This window comes from Orbicella franksi, chromosome 11 (genome assembly GCF_964199315.1).
Source record: "Orbicella franksi chromosome 11, jaOrbFran1.1, whole genome shotgun sequence".
Lineage (NCBI taxonomy): Eukaryota > Metazoa > Cnidaria > Anthozoa > Scleractinia > Merulinidae > Orbicella > Orbicella franksi.
The window spans coordinates 14,853,864-14,874,779 of record NC_138155.1 but is presented as its reverse complement, the minus strand read 5'-3'; the positions used below and the strand labels follow the sequence as shown (position 1 = coordinate 14,874,779).

General features: G+C 47.3%; 2 protein-coding genes across 2 annotated transcripts; one reads left to right on the top strand and one right to left on the bottom strand.

Annotated features, from left to right (window-relative positions):
• Positions 1-17,755: 17,755 nt before the first annotated feature.
• Positions 17,756-18,574, bottom strand: LOC145502904 (uncharacterized). Its single transcript, XM_081482305.1, has one exon. It carries the CDS (start codon positions 18,572-18,574, stop codon positions 17,771-17,773), a length of 804 nt encoding a protein of 267 aa, XP_081338431.1. The 3' UTR covers positions 17,756-17,770.
• Positions 18,575-19,068: 494 nt separating this feature from the next.
• On the top strand, positions 19,069-20,090 carry LOC145502903 (uncharacterized). Its single transcript, XM_081482304.1, has one exon. It carries the CDS (start codon positions 19,128-19,130, stop codon positions 20,088-20,090), a length of 963 nt encoding a protein of 320 aa, XP_081338430.1. The 5' UTR covers positions 19,069-19,127.
• Positions 20,091-20,916: the final 826 nt, after the last annotated feature.

Here is a 20,916-nt window from a genome sequence, read left to right as displayed (position 1 = left end):
AACTCGGATCAACTCGGATCGACTCGGATCGTCTCGGATCATGAAAAAAACATAAAATTAAATGAAATTGAAACTTTTGCTTATTTGAAGGTTAAAATTTCGGTCAAAAATGGGCCAAATTTAGCAAGACTCGCGACGTTTCTCCGTGTCGTGCTGTGTAGCCAAGCCGCCATTTTGTATTCTAAGTGCCAGTTCCTCTCGGACTCGTCTCATGTTCCTCCATCCATCCATCTGTCGATCTCCACGATCATGGACCTAGATGAAGGTAAATCTTTCTCAATGAATTTGCATCTGTCCACCAAATTGATAGTTTCAGTCATAACCCATTTCTGTTTCGCTACGTGATTTCGTAGAAATTCGCTTTACTTCCGTTTGGCTCCTAATTTGGAGAACAGGAAGTTGATAGATTTAGCTAATCATTAAGCAAAACTTGGCCTGCTTGACGACAAGGGATTTTAGTCCAAAATGGTTGGCGTTTTATACGAGCGAACTTAAAACGATTTTCAAAGATCCTGAAGATAGTTTTAACATAAACATGTTGTTCAAATGCAGCTAAATACTCTTCGGATCGCCGTTTTTATGTTTAGAATCTCGCTAATTATTGAATAATGTGTAGTGACTGAGTCGTTTTGGGAGTGTAGAGCTCCGTAACTTTGGATAAAGGTTTCGTTTTGTTGCGATATTGGGACGCGGACATGGACGCTACTGGCGGTTGCCATGAGGAGTGAAACGCAATCCTTCTGTTTACATGTACAAATAAATCGTAGTTTATTCTAGATTCAGTCTTTTTCTGTTCTGTTTTGAGGATATGTAGATGTAGATATTGCTGAGGCGGTACGCAGCTCTTACAAGGTTCGCTCTGATTGGTCGACGTAGTTTTAGGATGAAAAAATATTCAATAAGAAGTGGATTAATTAAAAATATTATAACAAATGAATACCAAGAAATAAATATAGAAGGAAATATAAAAAGATTTCGATGGGAAAGGATATCAGGAACGTAGATCAAATGCATCGGTTGATTTAAGTTAGTTTTAGCCTGGAAGTTCTTTGTTACTTTCTTGAAATAAAAGATGCTTCATGCAAAGGTATAAAGCAAGGATGAAGATTTGCCCAGTGGCCCTTGTTGCCCTGTAGCCCAGTAGCCTTGTAGCCAATGTAAACCATGTAGCCCTTGTTGCCCTTGTTGCCCTTGTTGCCCTGTAGCCATGTAGCCCTGTAGCCTGGTAGCCTTGTAGCCCATGTAGCCCATGTTGCCCTTGTTGCCCTGTTACCCATGTAGCCCATGTTGCCCTTGTTGCCCTTGTTGCCCTTGTTGCCCTTGTTGCCCTTGTTGCCCTTGTTGCCCTTGTTGCCCTTGTTGCCCTTGTTGCCCTTGTTGCCCTTGTTGCCCTTGTTGCCCTTGTTGCTCTTGTTGCCCATGTACTCCATGTTGGCCTTGTTGGCCTTGTTGCCCTTGTAGCCCTGTAGCCCTGTAGCCTGGTAGCCTTGTAGCCCATGTAGCCCATGTTGCCCATGTTGCCCATGTTGCCCTTGTTGCCCTTGTTGCCCTTGTTGCCCTTGTAGCCCTGTAGCCCTGTAGCCTGGTAGCCTTGTAGCCCATGTTGCCCATGTTGCCCTTGTTGTCCTTGTTGTCCTTGTTGCCCTTGTTGCCCTTGTTGCCCTTGTTGCCCTGTTGCCCTGTAGCCCATGTAGCCCATGTAGCCCTTGTTGCCCTTGTTGCCCTTGTTGCCCTTGTTGCCCTTGTTGCTCTGTAGCCTGGTAGCCTTTTAGCCCATGTAGCCCATGTTGCCCTTGTTGCCCTGTTGCCCATGTTGCCCTTGTTGCCCTTGTTGCCCTTGTTGCCCTTGTTGCCCTTGTTGCCCTTGTTGCCCTTGTTGCCCTGTTGCTCTGTAGCCTGGTAGCCTTGTAGCCCATGTAGCCCATGTTGCCCTGTTGCCCATGTTGCCTATGTTGCCCATATTGCCTAGGTTGCCCTTGTTGCCCTTGTTGCCCTTGTTGCCCTTGTTGCCCTGTAGCCCATGTAGCTCATGTTGCCCTGTTGCCCATGTTGCCCTTGTTGCCCTTGTTGCTCTTGTTGCCCTTGTTGCCCTTGTTGCCCTTGTTACCCTTGTTGCCCTTGTTGCCCTTGTTGCCCTTGTTGCCCTTGTTGCCCTTGTTGCCCTTGTTGCCCTTGTTGCTCATGTTGCCCTTGTTGCCCTTGTTGCCCTTGTTGCCCTTGTTGCCCTTGTTGCTCTGTAGCCTGGTAGCCTTTTAGCCCATGTAGCCCATGTTGCCCTTGTTGCCCTGTTGCCCATGTTGCCCTTGTTGCCCTTGTTGCCCTTGTTGCCCTTGTTGCCCTTGTTGCCCTTGTTGCCCTTGTTGCCCTGTTGCTCTGTAGCCTGGTAGCCTTGTAGCCCATGTAGCCCATGTTGCCCTTGTTGCCCTGTTGCCCATGTTGCCTATGTTGCCCATATTGCCTAGGTTGCCCTTGTTGCCCTTGTTGCCCTTGTTGCCCTTGTTGCCCTGTAGCCCATGTAGCTCATGTTGCCCTGTTGCCCATGTTGCCCTTGTTGCCCTTGTTGCTCTTGTTGCCCTTGTTGCCCTTGTTGCCCTTGTTACCCTTGTTGCCCTTGTTGCCCTTGTTGCCCATGTTGCCCTTGTTGCCCTTGTTGCCCATGTTGCCCTTGTTGCCCTTGTTGCCCTTGTTGCCCTTGTTGCCCTTGTTGCCCTTGTTGCCCTTGTTGCCCTTGTTGCCCTTGTTGCCCTTGTTGCCCTTGTTGCCCTTGTTGCCCTTGTTGCCCTTGTTGCCCTTGTTGCCCTTGTTGCCCTTGTTGCCTTGTTGCCCATGTTGCCCTTGTTGCCCTTGTTGCCCTTGTTGCCTTGTTGCCCATGTTGCCCTTGTTGCCCTTGTTGCCTTGTTGCTCATGTTGCCCTTTTTTTCCCTTGTTGCCCTTTTTTCCCTTGTTACTCTTGTTGCCCATGTTGCCCATGTTGCCCTTGTTGCCTTGTTGCCCATGTTGCCCTTGTTGCCCTTGTTGCCTTGTTGCTCTAATTAGTTTTTAGATATTGTTCGACCAAAATATGCCGGTAAGAATAGGTTTTGTCGCTAAATTCTAAATTAAGATTTAAATGGACATTGAGAGGCCTACAGGCTGGAAACTTGTGCGCTTGATTCTGGGTTCCAAGGTACCAACTGGATCTGTTTGAACTGAAATAAGGACACCTATTGAAATTGGATTGTATATGTTTACTATTCTTCTCTTTCCATCTTCAACATAAATCTTCGATGTAAATCGTCTTGCATGGATAAGAACTCTCTATTTATACTAACAAAATACGTGGTTGCATCATTCGAGATACAATTTTGAAGAAGGTTGAATAAAGTCAGCTTGAAACCTGAAAGAGCCTGATTAAACTCAACTGCATGTTGACTGAAGTCAATTTGAAACCTCGATAAATACAGCTGATTCAGAGGTCTCTAGAGAGGTGTTTTGCAATGTCCATCTAGAGAATGTACGCCCAGCTTAGAGAGCTGTGTAAAGCCAACTTTAATTTACAACATAAATTGAAAATTGAGTTTTCTTTCGCTTAGTCATTTCAGTTTGTTTAGCGTAAAATACATTCATTCTATTAACGGCAAATGGAAATGGTTATTTGTTGTTATATACGTACTGTCAAAAATTGCTTTAAGTTTGGTGAAGGTAAATTATTTAGTTACTATTTCTACAGGTTTCTACTAAAAGATAACTCCTAAAACGTTAAAAATCCAACTTTTATGCTATTTCAGTCCACATTTCCCCTAACACTTCGCAGACATCTCTTCTGGGAGACTTGTGGCTAATGGGTGAGAGAATTACTTCGACTACTTCGTGCTCATTTGTGAATTCAAGGTAGCTTAAGGTCATTCCACTGAAATGGAACCTGCACTGGGATTTTCGTGAAACTTTGCCTATTGATTGTTTATATTATAGGAACTTACATTTTGAAATAAAAATGAGGGGTCTCCATGTTCGTTTAGGAGCAACAGCACCTTGTCTATACCCAGTAAATCCTTATAATAGCACTATGATTGTAGTCACGATTGCTTCTTAAATTCACGTTTCCGACAATTGTTTTTTGTTCTACAATGAGAATTGGTCCATATTTGTTCTACACAGAGAAATTTATTACTCAATTCAAAGCAACAGAAAAAAATGATAGGTCACCATACTCGTTTGCGAGAAAATGACGATTTACCTCTATGCCGAAGTCCAGCCGTAAAGAAAAAGTCGCCATTTTTTAATGCGTGCGCGCTAATCACGTGTGAAATTATGCGCAGTAGGGATGCGCAATGCAATACTGGGGAATGACCTTAATAGGGGTTTGTATACTGTTAATTGTTTAATGGACATGGAATCACGTCAAGACAATCATGGTAAATGTGTGCTTAGATGATGTTATTAGTCATCACTTTCTATCCCAGACGACCATCTTTCTTCGCCTTTTCGTCAAACTGCATACATGTATTAAATTTTGAATGGCCGCTCTCCGGCTTTCGGCATCAGGATGACCAAAACGTGGCCGTGGCTGCTTAATAGGGGTGGCCGGTTAAAAGGGCTCTTTTGCAGTCGTTTACTAGCCTGCAAGCAGGCTCACCTTTGAGTCGCCCGTGAGCGGAGAAGAGCAAAGCGATCCGGCGGGAAGGACAAGCGTGCGCGGCCTAGCCGCGAGCGCGAAATCGAGCGGCGAAGCCGCGCTTGGCTACTCTTCACCAGACTCCTTCTCGCCGGATCGCTTTGCTCTTCGCCGCTCGCGCGCGACTCAAAGGTGAGTCTGCTCGCAGGCTAGTCGTTTACTAACAATAACTTCGGGACTTCGATAAATTACACTGGCCGCTTGATAAGGGGTGACCGCTTAATAGTTGACTGTGTTTACTGTGATAGTGAAGAATGATCATCGCAGTAAGTTTTCCAATTTAAGCAACCGGAAAGAAGAAGCCTGAAAAAATCAGGGCTTCAACGGGATTCGAACCCGTGACCTCCGCGATACCGGTGCGATGCTCTACCAACTGAGCTATGAAGCCACACATTCGAATCCCGTAGAAGCCCTGATTTTTTCAGGCTTCTTCTTTCCGGTTGCTTAAATTGGAAAACTTACTGCGATGATCATTCTTCACTATCATCTACAACCGCAGTTCATATATGAATTATTTCATATAAACTTCACATGTGTTTACTGTATTTTTCAAACAGTGTTAAAGATTCTAATAACTAAGGTTTTCGATAAACAATTAAGAATAAAAAGCAGCGATATTAAAGAATGACGTTTCGACGGCTCCATGCCATCATTCTCAAATTCAAATAAGATACATTATGTGAGTTCATTATATAGTGTATGTACGTGTGAAGGTCTCAGTGTATTTGATTAAGAGATACAATAATCGATGAATAAAAGTAAAAATACCAAGCGTGGTGCACTTGAACTGTCAAATAAAAAGTTTTGCTTTAACGGAGTCAGATTGACTGTTAAGTGTTGGTTTTTTGTTTTTGATGAAGAGCATTTCATAAATTAAACAATCCAGTTTCCGACGGCATTTCTTGAGGATTGTAAATTGGTCACGGAGATTTTTTCTTTGTTCCTCAGATTGTGTACGTCCCGCAGGTGTTTACCAATGACAGGATGCTTATACTCATTAATGCGCTGAAATAGGTGTCGGCATGTATAGCCCACATAATCTGCGTCGCACAGATCACGTTTGTATTCATAAACAACGCATTGTTCGTTAACGAACAATGACAGTTATTTCACAGTTCAAGCGCACCACACTTGGTATTTTTATTTTTATTTTTATTCATCAATTATTTTTATCTCTTAATCATATGCACTGAGACCTTCATACGTACATTCACTATATAACGAACTCACATAACGTATCTTCTTTGAATTTGAGAATGATGGCATGGAGCCGTCGAAACGTCACTCTTTGATATCGCTGCTTTTTATTCTTAAGTGTTAAAGATACTGTGTTTTTTTGTCTTTCATGTTTGTCTTGATTTATGCCAGTTTTATATTATATTTATTTTGACTCGACTTCCATCAAGCACTTTGGTGGGCTTTTTGACGCACCTGGACAACCCTAGGCATTCAAACGTTTTTAAGCTTTGTGTTGTCTGGCTGCTAAAACTGACTTTAAATTGCCTGCCATCATAGTGAAGCAAACGAAAATCTCTCTCTAACAGAGGCACTCAGAATCTCTTGTGAATGGTTTCTTGAAATGGAGTATAGCTCTCTTTTCAGTGATTATCTAATGCCCTTGGTTTACTTTTAAAAAGGGAGCATGCATGCTTTTGGAACACTTTCATCTGGTATTGTTGGACCATTTGGATAAGCCAAAAAGTAACACAGGACAGCTTAAGAAACAAGTGGGTGGAAACACTGGAAAAGGTTAAAGGTAATTGGAATCAATCCAATTCTCAGATAGGATGAAATTCTCAGGAAACTAAATGATACAATCCTAGATAGAATTGCTGGAAAAGGTTGGACTGCAATTTAATGAATTTAATTTGTAGAGCTAGTACTGGAATACGTTAACCGACATCGACATGGAAAAGTACCTAACACTGTTTGTCAGTCAGTGAGGTGTTCAGGGCGCAATTACAACACCAAACAACAGCATGATTACAGTTGAACCTCCTCTAACGGCCCCCTCTCCAACAACATTCACTTTTTGTTGTCCCAGCGGACAGTCCATACATTCACAACAGCCGCCTGTCCACAGAAGGGACGGCCACTTGAACGCATTACAACTGCCAATTGAAAATAACTTCTCGACAACCACCAGTTAATCAACGACTGATGAACAGTGTATACACCCCCTCCCCTCAAATAATTTTAAAAACATCCACTAAAATTGAGAAAGGAAAATGACGTAAATTACAAGGTGTGACGTAGAAGGTAGAATTCGTTAGGACAAGCACTAAGGAGACAGAGCGTAAGTGAATGAGTACTTCACAGCATTGGGATAGGCACCAGAAGGAAGAAGGGCTAGAGGGAGAACCGAGACCACTTGGAGAAAGACTACGTAGAAATGAAGTAACAAGGCTGGGTGCGCAAAAAGGACAGTGTTGGATTGAGACCATGGCAGCCTTATGTGCCTACTGACGTGATGAGAGCAGATGATGACGATAAAGTGAGAAACAAATTAAGATAGTCCTGAGGATGGAGTTGTGGTGATAGTAAGGAAAGAAGATCCTCCAAGATCCTCAACTGGGAGCTCATCTGCAAAGTCCTCATATCCAATCCCTCAAGCCCCAGAGCACCAGAGTCAACTGGGAGACATGAAACTAGTTTGTCCATGTCAGAAACCTTAGAAACTAAATTTGAAACAGAACTTGGTGGAAAAAATCCTGCCATATGAAAATGGAAGGGAATTTGCTATACAAAGTACTGGAAATAATGGACATCAAAATACTTGTGGAACATCCCTCACTGAATACTATCATGTTACTGCTCACCTTAGGTTTTGTTCTGCTGAGACATTATATCTATGAATTGCTAAAATTGCATCAGGTTTCTATTTAGAATAAACAGTTTGAAAGCTAAGCTTAAGCGGCTTTGTTTATATAACCTTGGTTTCTTTTCACATTTTTTAAAATTAATTCATTGCATCACACTTAACTGTACAAAATTACTCCAAATTTACTTGACCTAATTTCAGTATTCATGAGAAAATGCCTTGGTTAACGCCCAGCTTAGTACAAAGGGACAAGGGCATTTGATAACAAAAAGGAGACCGAACCAGAAAACAAATTAAATATTAAATATAATAGAGTGGTTTTCAATTGAGTGGCAAAAGTAATCAGGCAATAACTTTGGCTTTGGTTTTGCAATGGTTTCAGATTGGCTGATTAGTCTCACTGGTAAGTAACTGTTTGGTTTTGGTTTTACAACACTCAATCGAAAACTGCTTTAAACAAATTAATAATAATAATAATAAATAATAATAATAATCTATATTGAGGAAACTTTTTCACGTACATGTGGTTTTCGAAAAGGACCTCAAAGATTAATACTAATTAATAGAACTAAAAATATGAAATTTATAAAACACTTAAGTTAAAAAATTAAAAACCTGTCTCTTAAAAATATTTAAATTAAATAACAAATAAGATAGACAGTCAAATCTGAACAAAATTAATAAGGTTACTCTGATCAAACAGACCCATCAGTGGAAGAAAGTATTCAACATCCTTACAATTAGAGCTAATTAGAGCAATATTTGGGTAAGTTTCCCCTTATGGCTGAAAAAATTCCCTAAACCACCCTCTCCCTTCCCCCCCCCCTGAACATCTCTGGACCTGCCTTTATAAATTATCTATAAAAAGGAGGTGTCTTTATCATAGAGGTGTCCACAGCAATGTGTTTGCCTATATTTACCAAGGGTAAGAGTAGTATAGGGGGAGTCAAACAAATACCGTTTCGCAGAGGGAGCTTTATTTCACCGTTTCGCAGCCCCCACCGTCAAGTCCGGCCCTCACAAGCTCGGGCCGGTTGAACCTGGGGGCTGCGAAACGGTGAAATTCAGCTCCCTCTTTGAAACAGTATTTGTTTGACTCCCCCTATACTACTAAAGGGGGAGAGACACCTATTAGAAACAAGCAAGCCCGCTGTTATACCGCCCGAGCCGTGATGTCTCGAGCGACAAACAAGTGCGCGTGGCTGATGCGGGGCCGGAAAGAATGTTGCGGAAAAAGCTGTGCCGGTGTTTATTGCGGGCAGCACAACTACCAGCTAAAGAAAGGAATGAAAATACCAGAACCTTGCAGAGGCTGCGGAGTCGGCCTTCTATGCGACTACCGTCTCTGCAGCCCCTGTGGCGGGAACGCGCTAAAACAGCGGCTTATCCGCAAGCGTAAAAAAGCAAAGAGAATTTTTGAACTTGTTTTGCTCGAGCTGAAAGAAACACATCAGTTAGAGAAATGAAACCTTAGGTTATAACAGAAGGAACTATGTCTTCCAACAACCGAAGGTACGAAGAAAGACTGGAAGAAGAACTCGCAAAAATAGATCCAGCGACATTGCAGTATTTCGATCAACTTCTTGCAGAAAACACGCCAGCGGCAAGAAAGGTTGTCCAGAACGTGCTGGATGAACCAATTTCTCAAGAAACGCAGGCGCATCTGCAAAAGCCACTTCTTCCGAAGCCTTACCAGCCAAGAGCCCCTCCACGCCAAAGAAAGTCGAGAAAAGCGCAAGAGCTTCTGAGGGAGTACGACCCCTTTCCTGCGCGGAAAACCCGAACAGTGACAGACTACCAGAAGGAGATTCTGGATCTGTTCGATGACGCAGAGAAAGAAGGGGAAGAGACTAAAGGCCGGCGTTTCATTCGCTGGCGCTTTATCAGAGGTCTGGGGAGAAACCTCACACCAGACTTTATGGTGAGGATACGCGAAAGAGTAAGTACGTCGTTCTATCTGAGGCACGTTTTCGCGTACCAGTTGCGCAACATTGAGGATGGAACGATTATTGTGTACTACTCGAACCCCAAGGGCTCACAGTGGTTTGACAAACTGGAAGACGCGGAAAAATGGCTTAACCGCCAGGAAGAACTGCGTTTCGACAATGAAAAAGTCGACAGGCCCAACACGAAGTGGGTGTTCGAAGCCTTTTTCAACGTTGACCTGAAGGTTGTGCTTGACAGGAAGCCTTTGGTGGGAACAGGGCCTTTGCCCGACTGGCTGCACAACCTTTCCCATAGCCGGGCAATGGTATCTTTGGACACGTATAAAGACAACCTGTGCCTATGGCGGTGGATCGCTGTGCACCGAGCGGCGCGCACAGACCGTTGCACAAAAGAAGCCCGAAATCTCGCCCAGAGTTTCTACAAACTAAAGACCATTCCAGAGAACTTCGCAAAAACGTCTCTTGACGAGTTGGAAAAGGTCGAAGCCCATCTGAATGAGGGCTCACCGGTCTCATCTTGGCTTGGAATCCGTGTCTACGAGCCTGAGCGCCTGGAAGACGGCGAAGTGGTTTGGCACCTCAGAATAAACCCGAACCCCAAACTTAAAAAGCTTTTGACGATAGGTGTCTACGAAGGCCACGCTTTCTTGATAAAAGACATCGCAAAGCTGGCGAAAGCCTATGCATGCACGCATTGCGGGCAGAGATTCACAAAAACCTGCAATCTGCAACGCCACCATCAAACCTGCAGCGCGGGAAAAACGGTAATCTTTTGCCCGGGGACAAAAGTGGAAGCCCCGCAGACAGCTTTCGAGAAAGTGATGTACCCAAACACCTCATATTCGAAACAAGCGCTGCTGTGGCTGGATCGAGAAGCGAAGCGACGGGGCATCCACATCCACCACGCAATGTGCGGGCACGGGGGCGAGAGATGGCTTCCGCGAGAAGGCGGGAAAATGAAGTCTTCTCCTGTCGACGGGTACAACCACGAAACGAGGACGGTCTTCCAATACCACGGCTGCCCGTTCCACGGATGCCCAAAATGTTATCCTGACCGACAGGAGGTTATAACAAACGGTAAAACAGCCGAACAACTGTACCAAGCCACCGTGAACCGCACCGCATTTCTGCGAAGGAGCGGCTACAAAGTAATCGAGGCGTGGGCTTGCGAAGTTGGGTTTCTTAAGGGGGAACTCCCGAGGAAGCAAACGAAAACTTACCCGCACGCGATCTTGTACGATTTCGAGGCGTATGGCGACAAAAACTGTCGGAAAGCGCCGACAGGAGCGTTAACGATGGAAAACGCGCACGTGCCGATCTCCGTGAGCTTCGGGGACACTCTTGAAAGAGAGCCCACCCACATATGCCAAAGAAACCCCGCGGAGCTGGTCCGCAAGTTCCTGAAAGAGCTGGTTAGACACGAGAAAAACATCCAGGACAAGGTGCGAGCGGAGTTTGTGCCAGAAGACATGCACCTGCTGACAAAAGATCAGCAGCAAAAAATCAATGAATGGTGCAACCAGGTCCCTGTGGTAAGGTTCAACTCAGGATCGTACGACCTGAATCTGATCAAAAACCACTTCGCCACCACTCTTGTCGAAGTATCAAAAAAAAGTCAAAGTGGCCAAGAAGGGGAACAAAACTATGTTCCTGCTTACCTTGGGCGCCCGTTTCCTCGATATCATCAACTACCTTTGCCCGGGGACGAGCTACGACAAATGGGTGAAAGCCTACGGATGCAAGGCAGTGAAATCCTGGTTCCCCTACGAATGGTTTGACACCCCCGAAAAGCTTGATTACCCGGGGCTCCCAAAATACGAGGACTAGTATTCGAATCTGAAGGGTGAGTACGTTCTCACGCGGGAAGAGTGGGAGGGGTGCCAGCAGCTGTTCAAAGAAAAGGGGATGCGCACCTTCGCAGACTGGCTGCGTTACTACAACAATCTCGATGGGGCGCCCGGCCTTGAGGCTCTGGAAAAGATGAGAAGCTTCTACACCGAGAAGGGAATCGACATTCTGAAAGACGCTGTGAGCATCCCAGGCGTGAGTTTGCACTACTTGCTCCGGGGGGCGGTTGAGCGGGGCGCAGATCTTTACAGCCCGAGCAAAGAAGCGTATGAGATGCTGAAAGAAGCTGTTGTCGGGGGGCCGAGCCTGGTTTTCACAAGGTACCACGAAGCTGGCGTCACAGGGATAAGGTCTCATCTATTTGCAGAACCGCGTCTTTGCAAAAAAATCGTCGGTTATGACGTCTCCGCTCTCTATCTTTCGACCTTGCTAAGAGAAATGCCTTGCGGGAAGGAAAGGGTCGTGCACTACGACGACGAGCTCCAAGCGGAGGCGGCTCCTGTACTAACGCACAGGCTCAAAGAAGAGAATTGGTCCGGATTTGCCAAAGTCGACATCGAGATTCCAGAGCGTTTGTGGCCAAAGTTTGAGGAGATGTGTCCTTTCTTTTACAACAAGCGGGTGCCTGCCGAAGCTGTGCCGAAACATATGGCCGATTACTTGGCAAGAACGGGCAGAAAACGCGGAGACGGAAAAAAACTTGTGGGAGCGCTGTCTGCAGAACGGATGTTGGTGTACGCACCTCTGCTGTTGTGGTACGTGAACCGCGGGGCGGTAATCACGAGGGTTTACGGAACAATCGACTACAAACCGGCCAAGATCTTTCCCTGGTTCGTAGAGCAGGTGACGGAGGCGCGCCGGACAGGAGACGCGGACAAAAGCAAGGCGCTGCTCTCTGAAGTGTTCAAACTGCTCGGAAACAGCGCTTACGGGAAACTGATCGAAGCGCTGGAGCGGCAAACGAACGTGATATACACGAAAGACGAGAAGGTTGTCGACAGAGCGCTGCGGAGCGCGTATTTCGAAGACCTCGACGAGATCGGGGAGGCCTACGAGCTGGTAAGCCCTAAGCCCCGGATTACAATCAGACGGCAGTTCCAGATTGGAATCGCTGTCTATCAGCTGGCGAAGCTGCGGATGCTGGAATTCTACTACGACTTTCTCGGCAAGTATGTCGACAGAAGAGATTTCGAGCTCATCCAGATGGACACGGACAGCAACTACATGGGAATCTCCGACGAGCGGCTCGAAGACATTGTCCGGCTGGAGCTGAAGCAAGAATTCGAGGCGGAAAAAAATCAGTGGGTGCCTGGGGACAAGTGGAGCGACCGGACCGCAGGCCTCTTCAAACTTGAGTTCGAGGGCAGCCGGATGATCGCGCTCTGCTCAAAGTGCTATTTCGCCGACGAAGGAGAGGGGGGCGAAAAAAAGAAGTTCAGCACGAAGGGGATGTCGAAGAAGCAGAACGAGATCACGTGGCAGCGTTTTAATGAAGCGTTGGAAGGCAGTAAGGATATGGCTACCAACAGAGGTTTCAGGATGGGGGACGGGCACATGGTCACTTACGAGCAGCAGAAGCTGGGGCTGAGCGCTTATAACGACAAGCGGTGGGTGCTGGCCGACGGGATTCACACCGAACCGATCGAGTTTCACATTTAGTTCACGTCAGCTGGAGGAAGAGTAGTGTTCGGAGGGACAACCAGCAGCTCTTCACGAACAAAGCCGCGCTTGGGGCCGTCGCGCAGATAGTAGAGAACGGGTTGATCCGGTTTGGTGAAAGATCTTTCAAGGCCGAAAATTTTCAAAGACCAGATTGGATCCGTGGCTCTTTTCATGCCCCCCTCAAGCTCGCCAGGCTGGTAGAGATAACCAACTTGGACAAGAGAGGGAAGTATTTTTTCGCTTTTTCCAACAGGCCTCGAGTAAGGTGTCGACGGCCTTGCATAAACAGATTTTTCTTTGATGGCAACGGCGGGTTTCTTGCCGATAAGGCTTGTGACCCCGTTGTTCAAAGCCGAAACAACTTCTGGAAGTCTTTCCACCCAGGCAGTGAACCGCTTGCCCTCAGGGAGTCGCATTTCCACGGCGTACTGGTGGCCGAACAAGCGCTCAGCCAGGGTGCGGTTGAAACGTTCGACAATTGCCTGGTCGCGGTGAATGTCAACGCGCCCGCGCCGGATGAAGGTTTTGTGGTTGTCCATTTCTTTTGTGACAGCGCCCAGGAATTCGCGCCCAGGATCAACCTGCAGCATTTCAGGCCATTTGAGAGGCGAGCGCTTGTAAATCTTCTGAAAAGCCTGGGCGACCTCATTAGAATTTTTCGAAGTTAGGGGTTCGGCCTCTTTGTAGCGGCTGGCCATGTCGACAACGGTCAGCGCGTATTTCAAAACTTTGCGACAGCGGGGTAGTTTGTCGTGCGGCAGAAAAAGAAGGTCCGCCTGGTGGACCTTGTTGGGTGTGGGAACGTCGAATTTCGGCCGAGGAATTCGCTTCGGCGCGGGGAGGAATATCTGCCAGAGCGCTTGCCTGATCAACCACTTTTTTGCGGCTTTTTCAGGTACCTTGGCAGCCTCGGCTAATTTTTTGATCGCGGCGACACCTTTCCAGTAGCCCCCGGGGCCGTAGTATATCTTTGCGGGTTTGACATCCATATAAGTAAGGCGTAAAAAAGTTTAAAGGAACCGGAAGGCCGCGTAGCCCAGAGCGAGCGTCCCGGCGCCCACGAACACAAGTTCACCCTTTTTCTGCTGCTCGCTTGGCTGATAGAAATCTAAGAACTTGGGCTCCTTGGGGGGTACCATCTGTTCGTCAGGATGTGTCTGGTTGTAGAGTTTGAAGGCGTAGTCGGTGTTGGTGAAGTTCTGCTTGGCCTCCGCCTTCGTTTGCGCGTTAGTCGTGATCCAGTCGAGAAGTTGTGTTCGGTCGCGCGTGTATTTCGCGTAAGCCGCTTGATAATCTTCGAGAGCTTTGTCGTGGCGCTTTTTTTCTTCAAGCGCAGCCTTGTCGCCCCCGCCAAGCGCCCTCGCCAGATAATTGCCATCGATAAAAGCCGTGGCGTTCAACACAGCCCCGCCAACCATAATCGCGATGCTCGCCATAGTTATATATTATCGGAAGCTTTTTTCAATTCATAACTCTAAGTTATTCCTGTTTTCCTTGAATAGTACCAAGTTGTTCGCAATCCAATCGAGAAGTCCTTTGGGTTCGATCTTGTATTTTTCATTGGCGTTTTGATAATTCTCGATGGCTCGCTCTTGACACTCTTTCAAAAACTCCGCATCTTTCTTTGTACCCACATTTGCCTCAAATGGTTGAGAAGTGAATGCTCGAAAAGCTCAAGAAACTCCTTGAGTGCTTCGTCGTAGCTCTTTTCGTTTTCTCTCGCGGATCTCGAAACAGCCTCGTAAACGTCGACGCTTGCAATACTTGCCATGGCGCAATATAATAGACTTTTTTTTCTTCAAAACGAAAATTCAAAAATTTCAAACGCTGTCGGGGAGAATTTTCTGATCCTCGAGGTACTTTTTGAGCGCAATGCTGCCCGCCATGACAGCGGTGAACTTCACGTAATTCATCGGGCTGCTGCTGGGATCGGAAGTGAGATTCTCTTTCACAACCTTTTTTGCGGCCCAGTCGATGCCCGCGGCTAATCCCGTGAGAGTTGCGGCTTCAATGACGGTCTTGACGAGCTTGTTGTCGGACATGGTGCGTTCGATATAAGGAAATAACAAAAGTTTAAAATAAAATTAATCTGCCTTTTCGGCTAGCTCTTTATTTCAATTTGGCTGCCTTTCTGGGAATTCCAGGCAAAAACTTTGTTTTGGCAATTCCGCACACAGCATACCTCACTTTTAGCAGTCGCCGGTTGCTTTTTGTAGCAACAATTTTTGCTGTTCCTCGGACGTTCGGCGTCACTCGCCCGTCTTTTACGCAGTAGACTTCCATCTGAGTATATTTTCATAAGCTTTTCTCCAAACTGTGTTAATTTAATCTGTCTTTTCCGCGTCCTCTTCTTCTTCTGCTTCTTCCACTCTTCTTAGTATTTTTCCTATTCTTCTTCTTCTATTTTTCTTTGTCTTTTTCTTTCTTCTGCGCCCTTATCAGTAAACATTTCGTTGGTAAGATGCGCCACCTTTTTGATAGCTTTTGCGGTAAATTCGAGCCATAATACCGAAATTCCGCCAATTGCGGCTCTAGAGACGAGAAGCTGCACAACGCTTGGGTTCGACATCGTGATATACCTTTCACTCAAAAGTTCAAAGCATTTTTTTTAATCCTATTGGCTGTGTCGCGCGAGCAGGTTCTGGCACGGGCGCAGGCGCGGCCTTCGGCGTTTTAATTTTGTCGAATGCGGCATTGGCCGTAGCCTTGAGCTCTTCCCGTTTGTAATAAATCCCGAGCAGTGAAACGCCTATGCCGCCATTAGCAATCCATTGGTTGGCGCTGAGGCCGCTGCTCTTTGAGCTTTCGCCTTCTGTAGTCGGGGGTGGCTCAGGGGCCTCTGTGGCGGCATTCGCCTTATTTTCCCCGAGAGCCCTATAAGCCTCGGTATCTTTCTTCTGTTGTTCCCGGGCCAGCCGCGTTCTTTCAGATGTCGCTTTGCCAGCAGCCACACGCTTCGGATTTTTCACGCGCTGCGTGGTTGGAGTTGGAGTTGTCGCTTGCTGTGTGATATCGGCGGCAGGCGCTCCCTGGGTCTCGACCTGAGGCACGCTCTCTAATTGTTCGGTTGACATTCTGAAGCGAACCGTATTCTAAGAAAATGAAAAAAGTTTAATTGTTAACAATTTGTCAGCAAGCCCTCAGCATTTGTTAATGAATGCTGACCAGTTATTCTGCAGTTGCTGAGCCGGGTGCTTCATCAATGCCCTCAAGCGGATATCCGTGTTCATCACGAGAAGGGTGGCTCTGCTCCGGCAACTGTGGACTGAAATCAACATGTTTAGTGGTAATCAGCGCCGCGTTGGCCACAGTAAGAAACCGGCCGCACTTCAAAGCAAGGTTGCCGGCCAGATTGGAGAGCTCTTTGTTTAAGATGTAGTCGTTTCTGAGTTCTTTTTGGTAAGCGTCGATGTCTTTGATTTTGACGGCCATTCCGACCGCTTTTGATACAAGAAAAATGAAGCTGTCGATCAGGCTTTCTGTTGTCTTCGAGCCCACGTATGTCTCGTAGCGTTTGGTGTATTTCTCGACCTCTTTGTCGCTCAGGCGCTTCACCTGCTCGTGGGTTAGCTGCACTCCGATGGCCTCTTTGGCTTTGCCTGTGGACACCAGCACGGCCAGCTGCTCGCGAAGAGCAGGAATGTCAGGTCCGGAGGAGGTGCGAACAAGGCCACCTGCGGGACCACTCGACGGCTTGGGCTCCGTTTGAAGAAGGTTCATAACTTCTGCTAACGCGGCCTCTTCTCCAGCCATTGTTCAAGGCTATATACGACTTTCATTTTTTTATTCAAATAACTTTACCCCGTACGGGTGGCGAAGCGCGAACACAAGATAAGAGAACTTTCGCTCTTTCAGCTTTGAAACCAGACCTTTGTAATCATCCGGGGAGAGTTCACCGGCGTAATCATCGAAGATGGCTTTCGTGGTCCTGGCCGAGGGGGTGTAAAAGAGGACGATCGCCGCCACGTTCTCCCGGAAGGAAGATGTTATGCCGGTCAACTTCTGGGTCAGCACCCAAACGCTGATGCCCATATGGCGGGCAGAAAAGGCGAGATTCACCAGCTCGCCTGTACGCCCTTTCACATCTTTGGAGGCTGCGCAGTCGTCGAGGATTATTAGCGTGTTGGTGCCCTCGGAAAGCCATCTCACGAGCTTCAACCACTTTTCCACGGCGTGCTGTTCGCAGACTATCACATCCATTCTTGGATCGTTTTCGCCAAGCCGGTGGTAGGTCTTGTTGTGCGTGAACGTCGGGCAGATGAGCACGATGTAGTCGAACTTGAAGCGGAAAGGGCCGTAGAGCTGGTCCACCACGAACCTCGATTTGCCTGAATTCGTCGGCCCAACAATGAGAGCGTTGAAGGGTATCTTGCTGGGGTCCATGTATATTAAAACTGTACAGATTCCAGCTGTCTGTCCATAAGGTTGAACTGGGAGTCGGAGATGACGAACACATGGTATTTCACGTCGCCTGAGCCTTCGGCTTTCCGCTCAATTTCCAGCTGGACCCCGTCCGCACTGTTCACAATCCGCATGCCGCTGCCGTGCATGTCTCGGTCCGCCATGGAGCGCATATCAATAACAAGCCCGAACTTATCGTCGGTGTAAAACTTTGTCATATTCATGTGCTCCGTTTTATTTTTTTCTTTCACGAACAGGTTGCGGGCCTCTTCCCACATGTCCTTGCCTTCGATGCCGTTGTTGTAAAGCCTGTTGGGCATGCCGTTGACCGTGACGCTGACTTTCGTCAGATCAGGGAAGATGAATTTTTCTGAATCTCTGGCGCCCGCAGTGTACGGCTCTACAAACAGGAGGAGGAGAGCTTTGAGCGACCTTCTTTAGGCGTTGACTTTGATGTTGAGGGCCGTTTTAGTGTCTTTTTTGAAGGTCACCTGTTTGTCATGCAGCACGTGGTCGTAAAGGAACTCTTTGCCGCTGGAGTAAACACTCCGCGCCTCGTCTGCCAGAGTCTTGCTGCGGATCATTTTGTACTCGAGCTGGATGTTGTTCAGCTTGTATTTCAGCTGGGTTGTGTCTGAACCCATGACCACGTGTTTTGCTTCGGCAAGTTTCACTTCGAACGTGAGGTCGTTGTAAAGGGCCTGGGGGTAGAAAACGCCATGGTTGGACAAGATCTGGTGGTCAAGCCTGATCCGGTACTTTTTTTCGTAAACCTCGTTCAGCTTGTTTTCAGCGTCGACGCCCGAGGTTTTCTTGTCTCCCGCGCCTGAGCGGATCTTGCATAGATCCTCGCTCTGAATCCCTTCGAGAATCCTGTTGTCGCGCTCTTCCTGCGAAAGAAAAAGGTCTTCGAAAGTTTTGTAGATGTCGTACCCAACCGTGTCTTGCAGGGTTGTTCCCGCAAACTTCACGACCAGCCTATCAACGAGCGCCCGCGTGACGTTCTGGACGAGGAAGTTGTTGGCTTGCCCTCCAGAAAGGTCGATGTCAAAGACAAGCGCTAGCGAACCCGGCACCAGAACCTCGTTCTCGTTCAGCTTGGGCACGGAAACATACAGCGTATTGCTGGGGTTGGCTTCAGAAGGGGTAAAGGTGATTCGCTTGACCGCGCGCTCGGCCTGCATGGCGTGTAATGTCTTTTCGTTTTGCGAAGGGCGAAGGTACTCCGGCACCACTGACATTGTGTATTATATCCCGGCGATTATTTCTCTAATTTGAAAAATAACAGGCTTGCAATATATCGCTATGTCGGCGGAAGGCGGTGGCGAATTTGGTTACAGAGACCCGGATCTTGACAATCGGCTTGACCACGATGATTCTGATGACGGACAAGAGGTCAACAGAACTCAACGTTTTGACCCAGGCGTGGCATCAACTCCCTACCAACCTGGGGCCCCCTACCACGGGGGTGAACAAACGGAAATGCCTACTATGCGGCACGAGCAGTCAGGCCTGCCTGACACTTCTTATACCGAGACATCATTTGGGGGAGAAGATAACCCTTTGCTTGGTCCAGATTCAATCGGTGATCTTCAAAAAGAAAGCTATTTGCGGCGAAAACTCAAAAAAGCTGTAGATATGATAAAAGACAAATTCCCGAAAACAAACTTTGAAAAAATCCCAATCAGAAGAGGCACTGGAAAAAATGAGGGAAAATTGTTGCTATAGGGGGGGGGGGTGGGGGTTAAAAAACCGATTGAATACAAGATTCTGAAAGATGATGAGTCAGGCTTCATGAAAAGCTTTTTAGACAACTTCAACGATCAACTTGGACCGAGCCGTAAAGAAATTATAGATGAAGACCGCGACACCATCAGAGAACAACGCCAAAGACTGATAGAGGCAGAGACAAAACTACAACAGGCGGAAACACTCGCTTCGCAAAGAGAAGAAGAGAAGAAAGAAATCGAAGTTCTGAGACGTAAAATCGAGCAAACTGATGCTAATATTGAGGCCATTCAGGAAAATCAAGGTTCCAATTTTGAAAGTGAAGCAGAGCTGCGTAGGCTGAAACAACTGAAAAAGAACTATCAAACCGATCTTGAAAACAAGAAAAAAGAATTGGATTCGCTTACAAAACAAACAAAAAACAGAGAAAAGGAACAAGCCAAGGTTGACAGACTCAGAGCCAGCCTCGCAGCAAAAGAAAGAGAAACAAACGCCATGGAAGAAAGGCTCGACCAAACAAAACCGTTGGACGACCTGGAAGAGCAGGAAAGCAAGCTGCAGCGCCAAAACGAGGAAAACCAGGCGATCATCCAAGATGAGAATGCCTCGCCCTCCGAAAAAGAGGCCGCAGAAGGTAGAGTGGCAGAAAGAAACGAGGAGCTCGCGCTTTTGCAAACTCAGATCGCGGAAAGGGAAAGGGGGCGGCCTCTCTTGGAAAGGGTCAAAGAGATCTTCAAAAAATATGGCGTGACCTTGACCGCTATTCTTATCGCCGCCGGGACCACAATCGGAGCTGTCATCGGGGCCCTCACCAGAGGTTTGAAAGCCACCGGCAAAGCTTTGGGAAATGGCCTCAAAGATATTGCCGCGAAACTTGGTTCTCTGCTGCCCGTGCTGATTGGCTCGATTGTGAGTTTCCTTTTCAAAGCCGCCGACCAAGTCGTCGGATTTCTGGCCGAGCGCACCTGGCTGTTCATTCTTGCCGCGGTTGCCTTTTTGTTCGAACAATATTTTAACAAGCAGCGTTAACTTACCGCCAAGCCATGAACAGCAAAGCCGATGATCCGACTACACCGACAATGACAGCTGTTTTGTTAATTTCGTATTGCGGTGTTTTATCTGGAGCCGTGGGCTGTATTTTTTGCGCCGTCGGCTGTGCTTGTTCAGTTTCGGTCGAAGATGGTTTCCTTGATTCGGCTGTTGCGGCTTTGTGTATCGGGTTGGACGGATGGCTGTTGGGAGGTTTAATCTTTGACGGGCCGTCTGCCATGAGTTTGAGGGCAGATTTTTTTTGTCTCCGGGTTTACCTCGTTGACCCCCAGTTTCATCCCAGAGACCGCCTGTTTAAGCTTGTTGTTGTAGCCGATTGTGCTTGCGGTGTTGATTATCATTTGTGCGGGCATGAGCCAGGCCAGGGGGGCTACAGCGAGATTGAGCCTGACCTTCGCTTGATCCACGGCGAGCTGGTACCTTTGCACGTTCTTGCCAAGTCGGGCTGTCTGATTGCGTCTGCTACCAGCACCAGGAACTCGCTCTGGGCTTCTCTTGCTCGGCCACCAGAACCGAGAATGCTGCTGCGGACGTTGACTTGCGCGCCCAGGATGCAGTAAACGAAAGCCTCGATCGACTGATTTATTCGCGCCAAGCCCGCCTGCGTCAAACCTGATGCTGTGTTTGGCGCGAACCAGTCCGATTGGGTATCAGAAGCGGCCCCCGGCTCGATGTAATAAATCAAGTCTTCTTGAATAGCTTTGCCGCCTTCATCGCTGAATTTCGACGCGCCGGCGCCGGACACGTAAACATAAACGCTTCCCAGACCGTGGTTTTCCCCGTGCGTGTAGCGGAAATCGCTCGA

Coding starts and splice junctions, on each gene's coding strand:
- LOC145502904 (XM_081482305.1), bottom strand. CDS start 18,574: ATGTCAGTGGTGCCGGAGTACCTTCGCCCTTCGCAAAACGAAAAGACA.
- LOC145502903 (XM_081482304.1), top strand. CDS start 19,128: ATGAAAAGCTTTTTAGACAACTTCAACGATCAACTTGGACCGAGCCGT.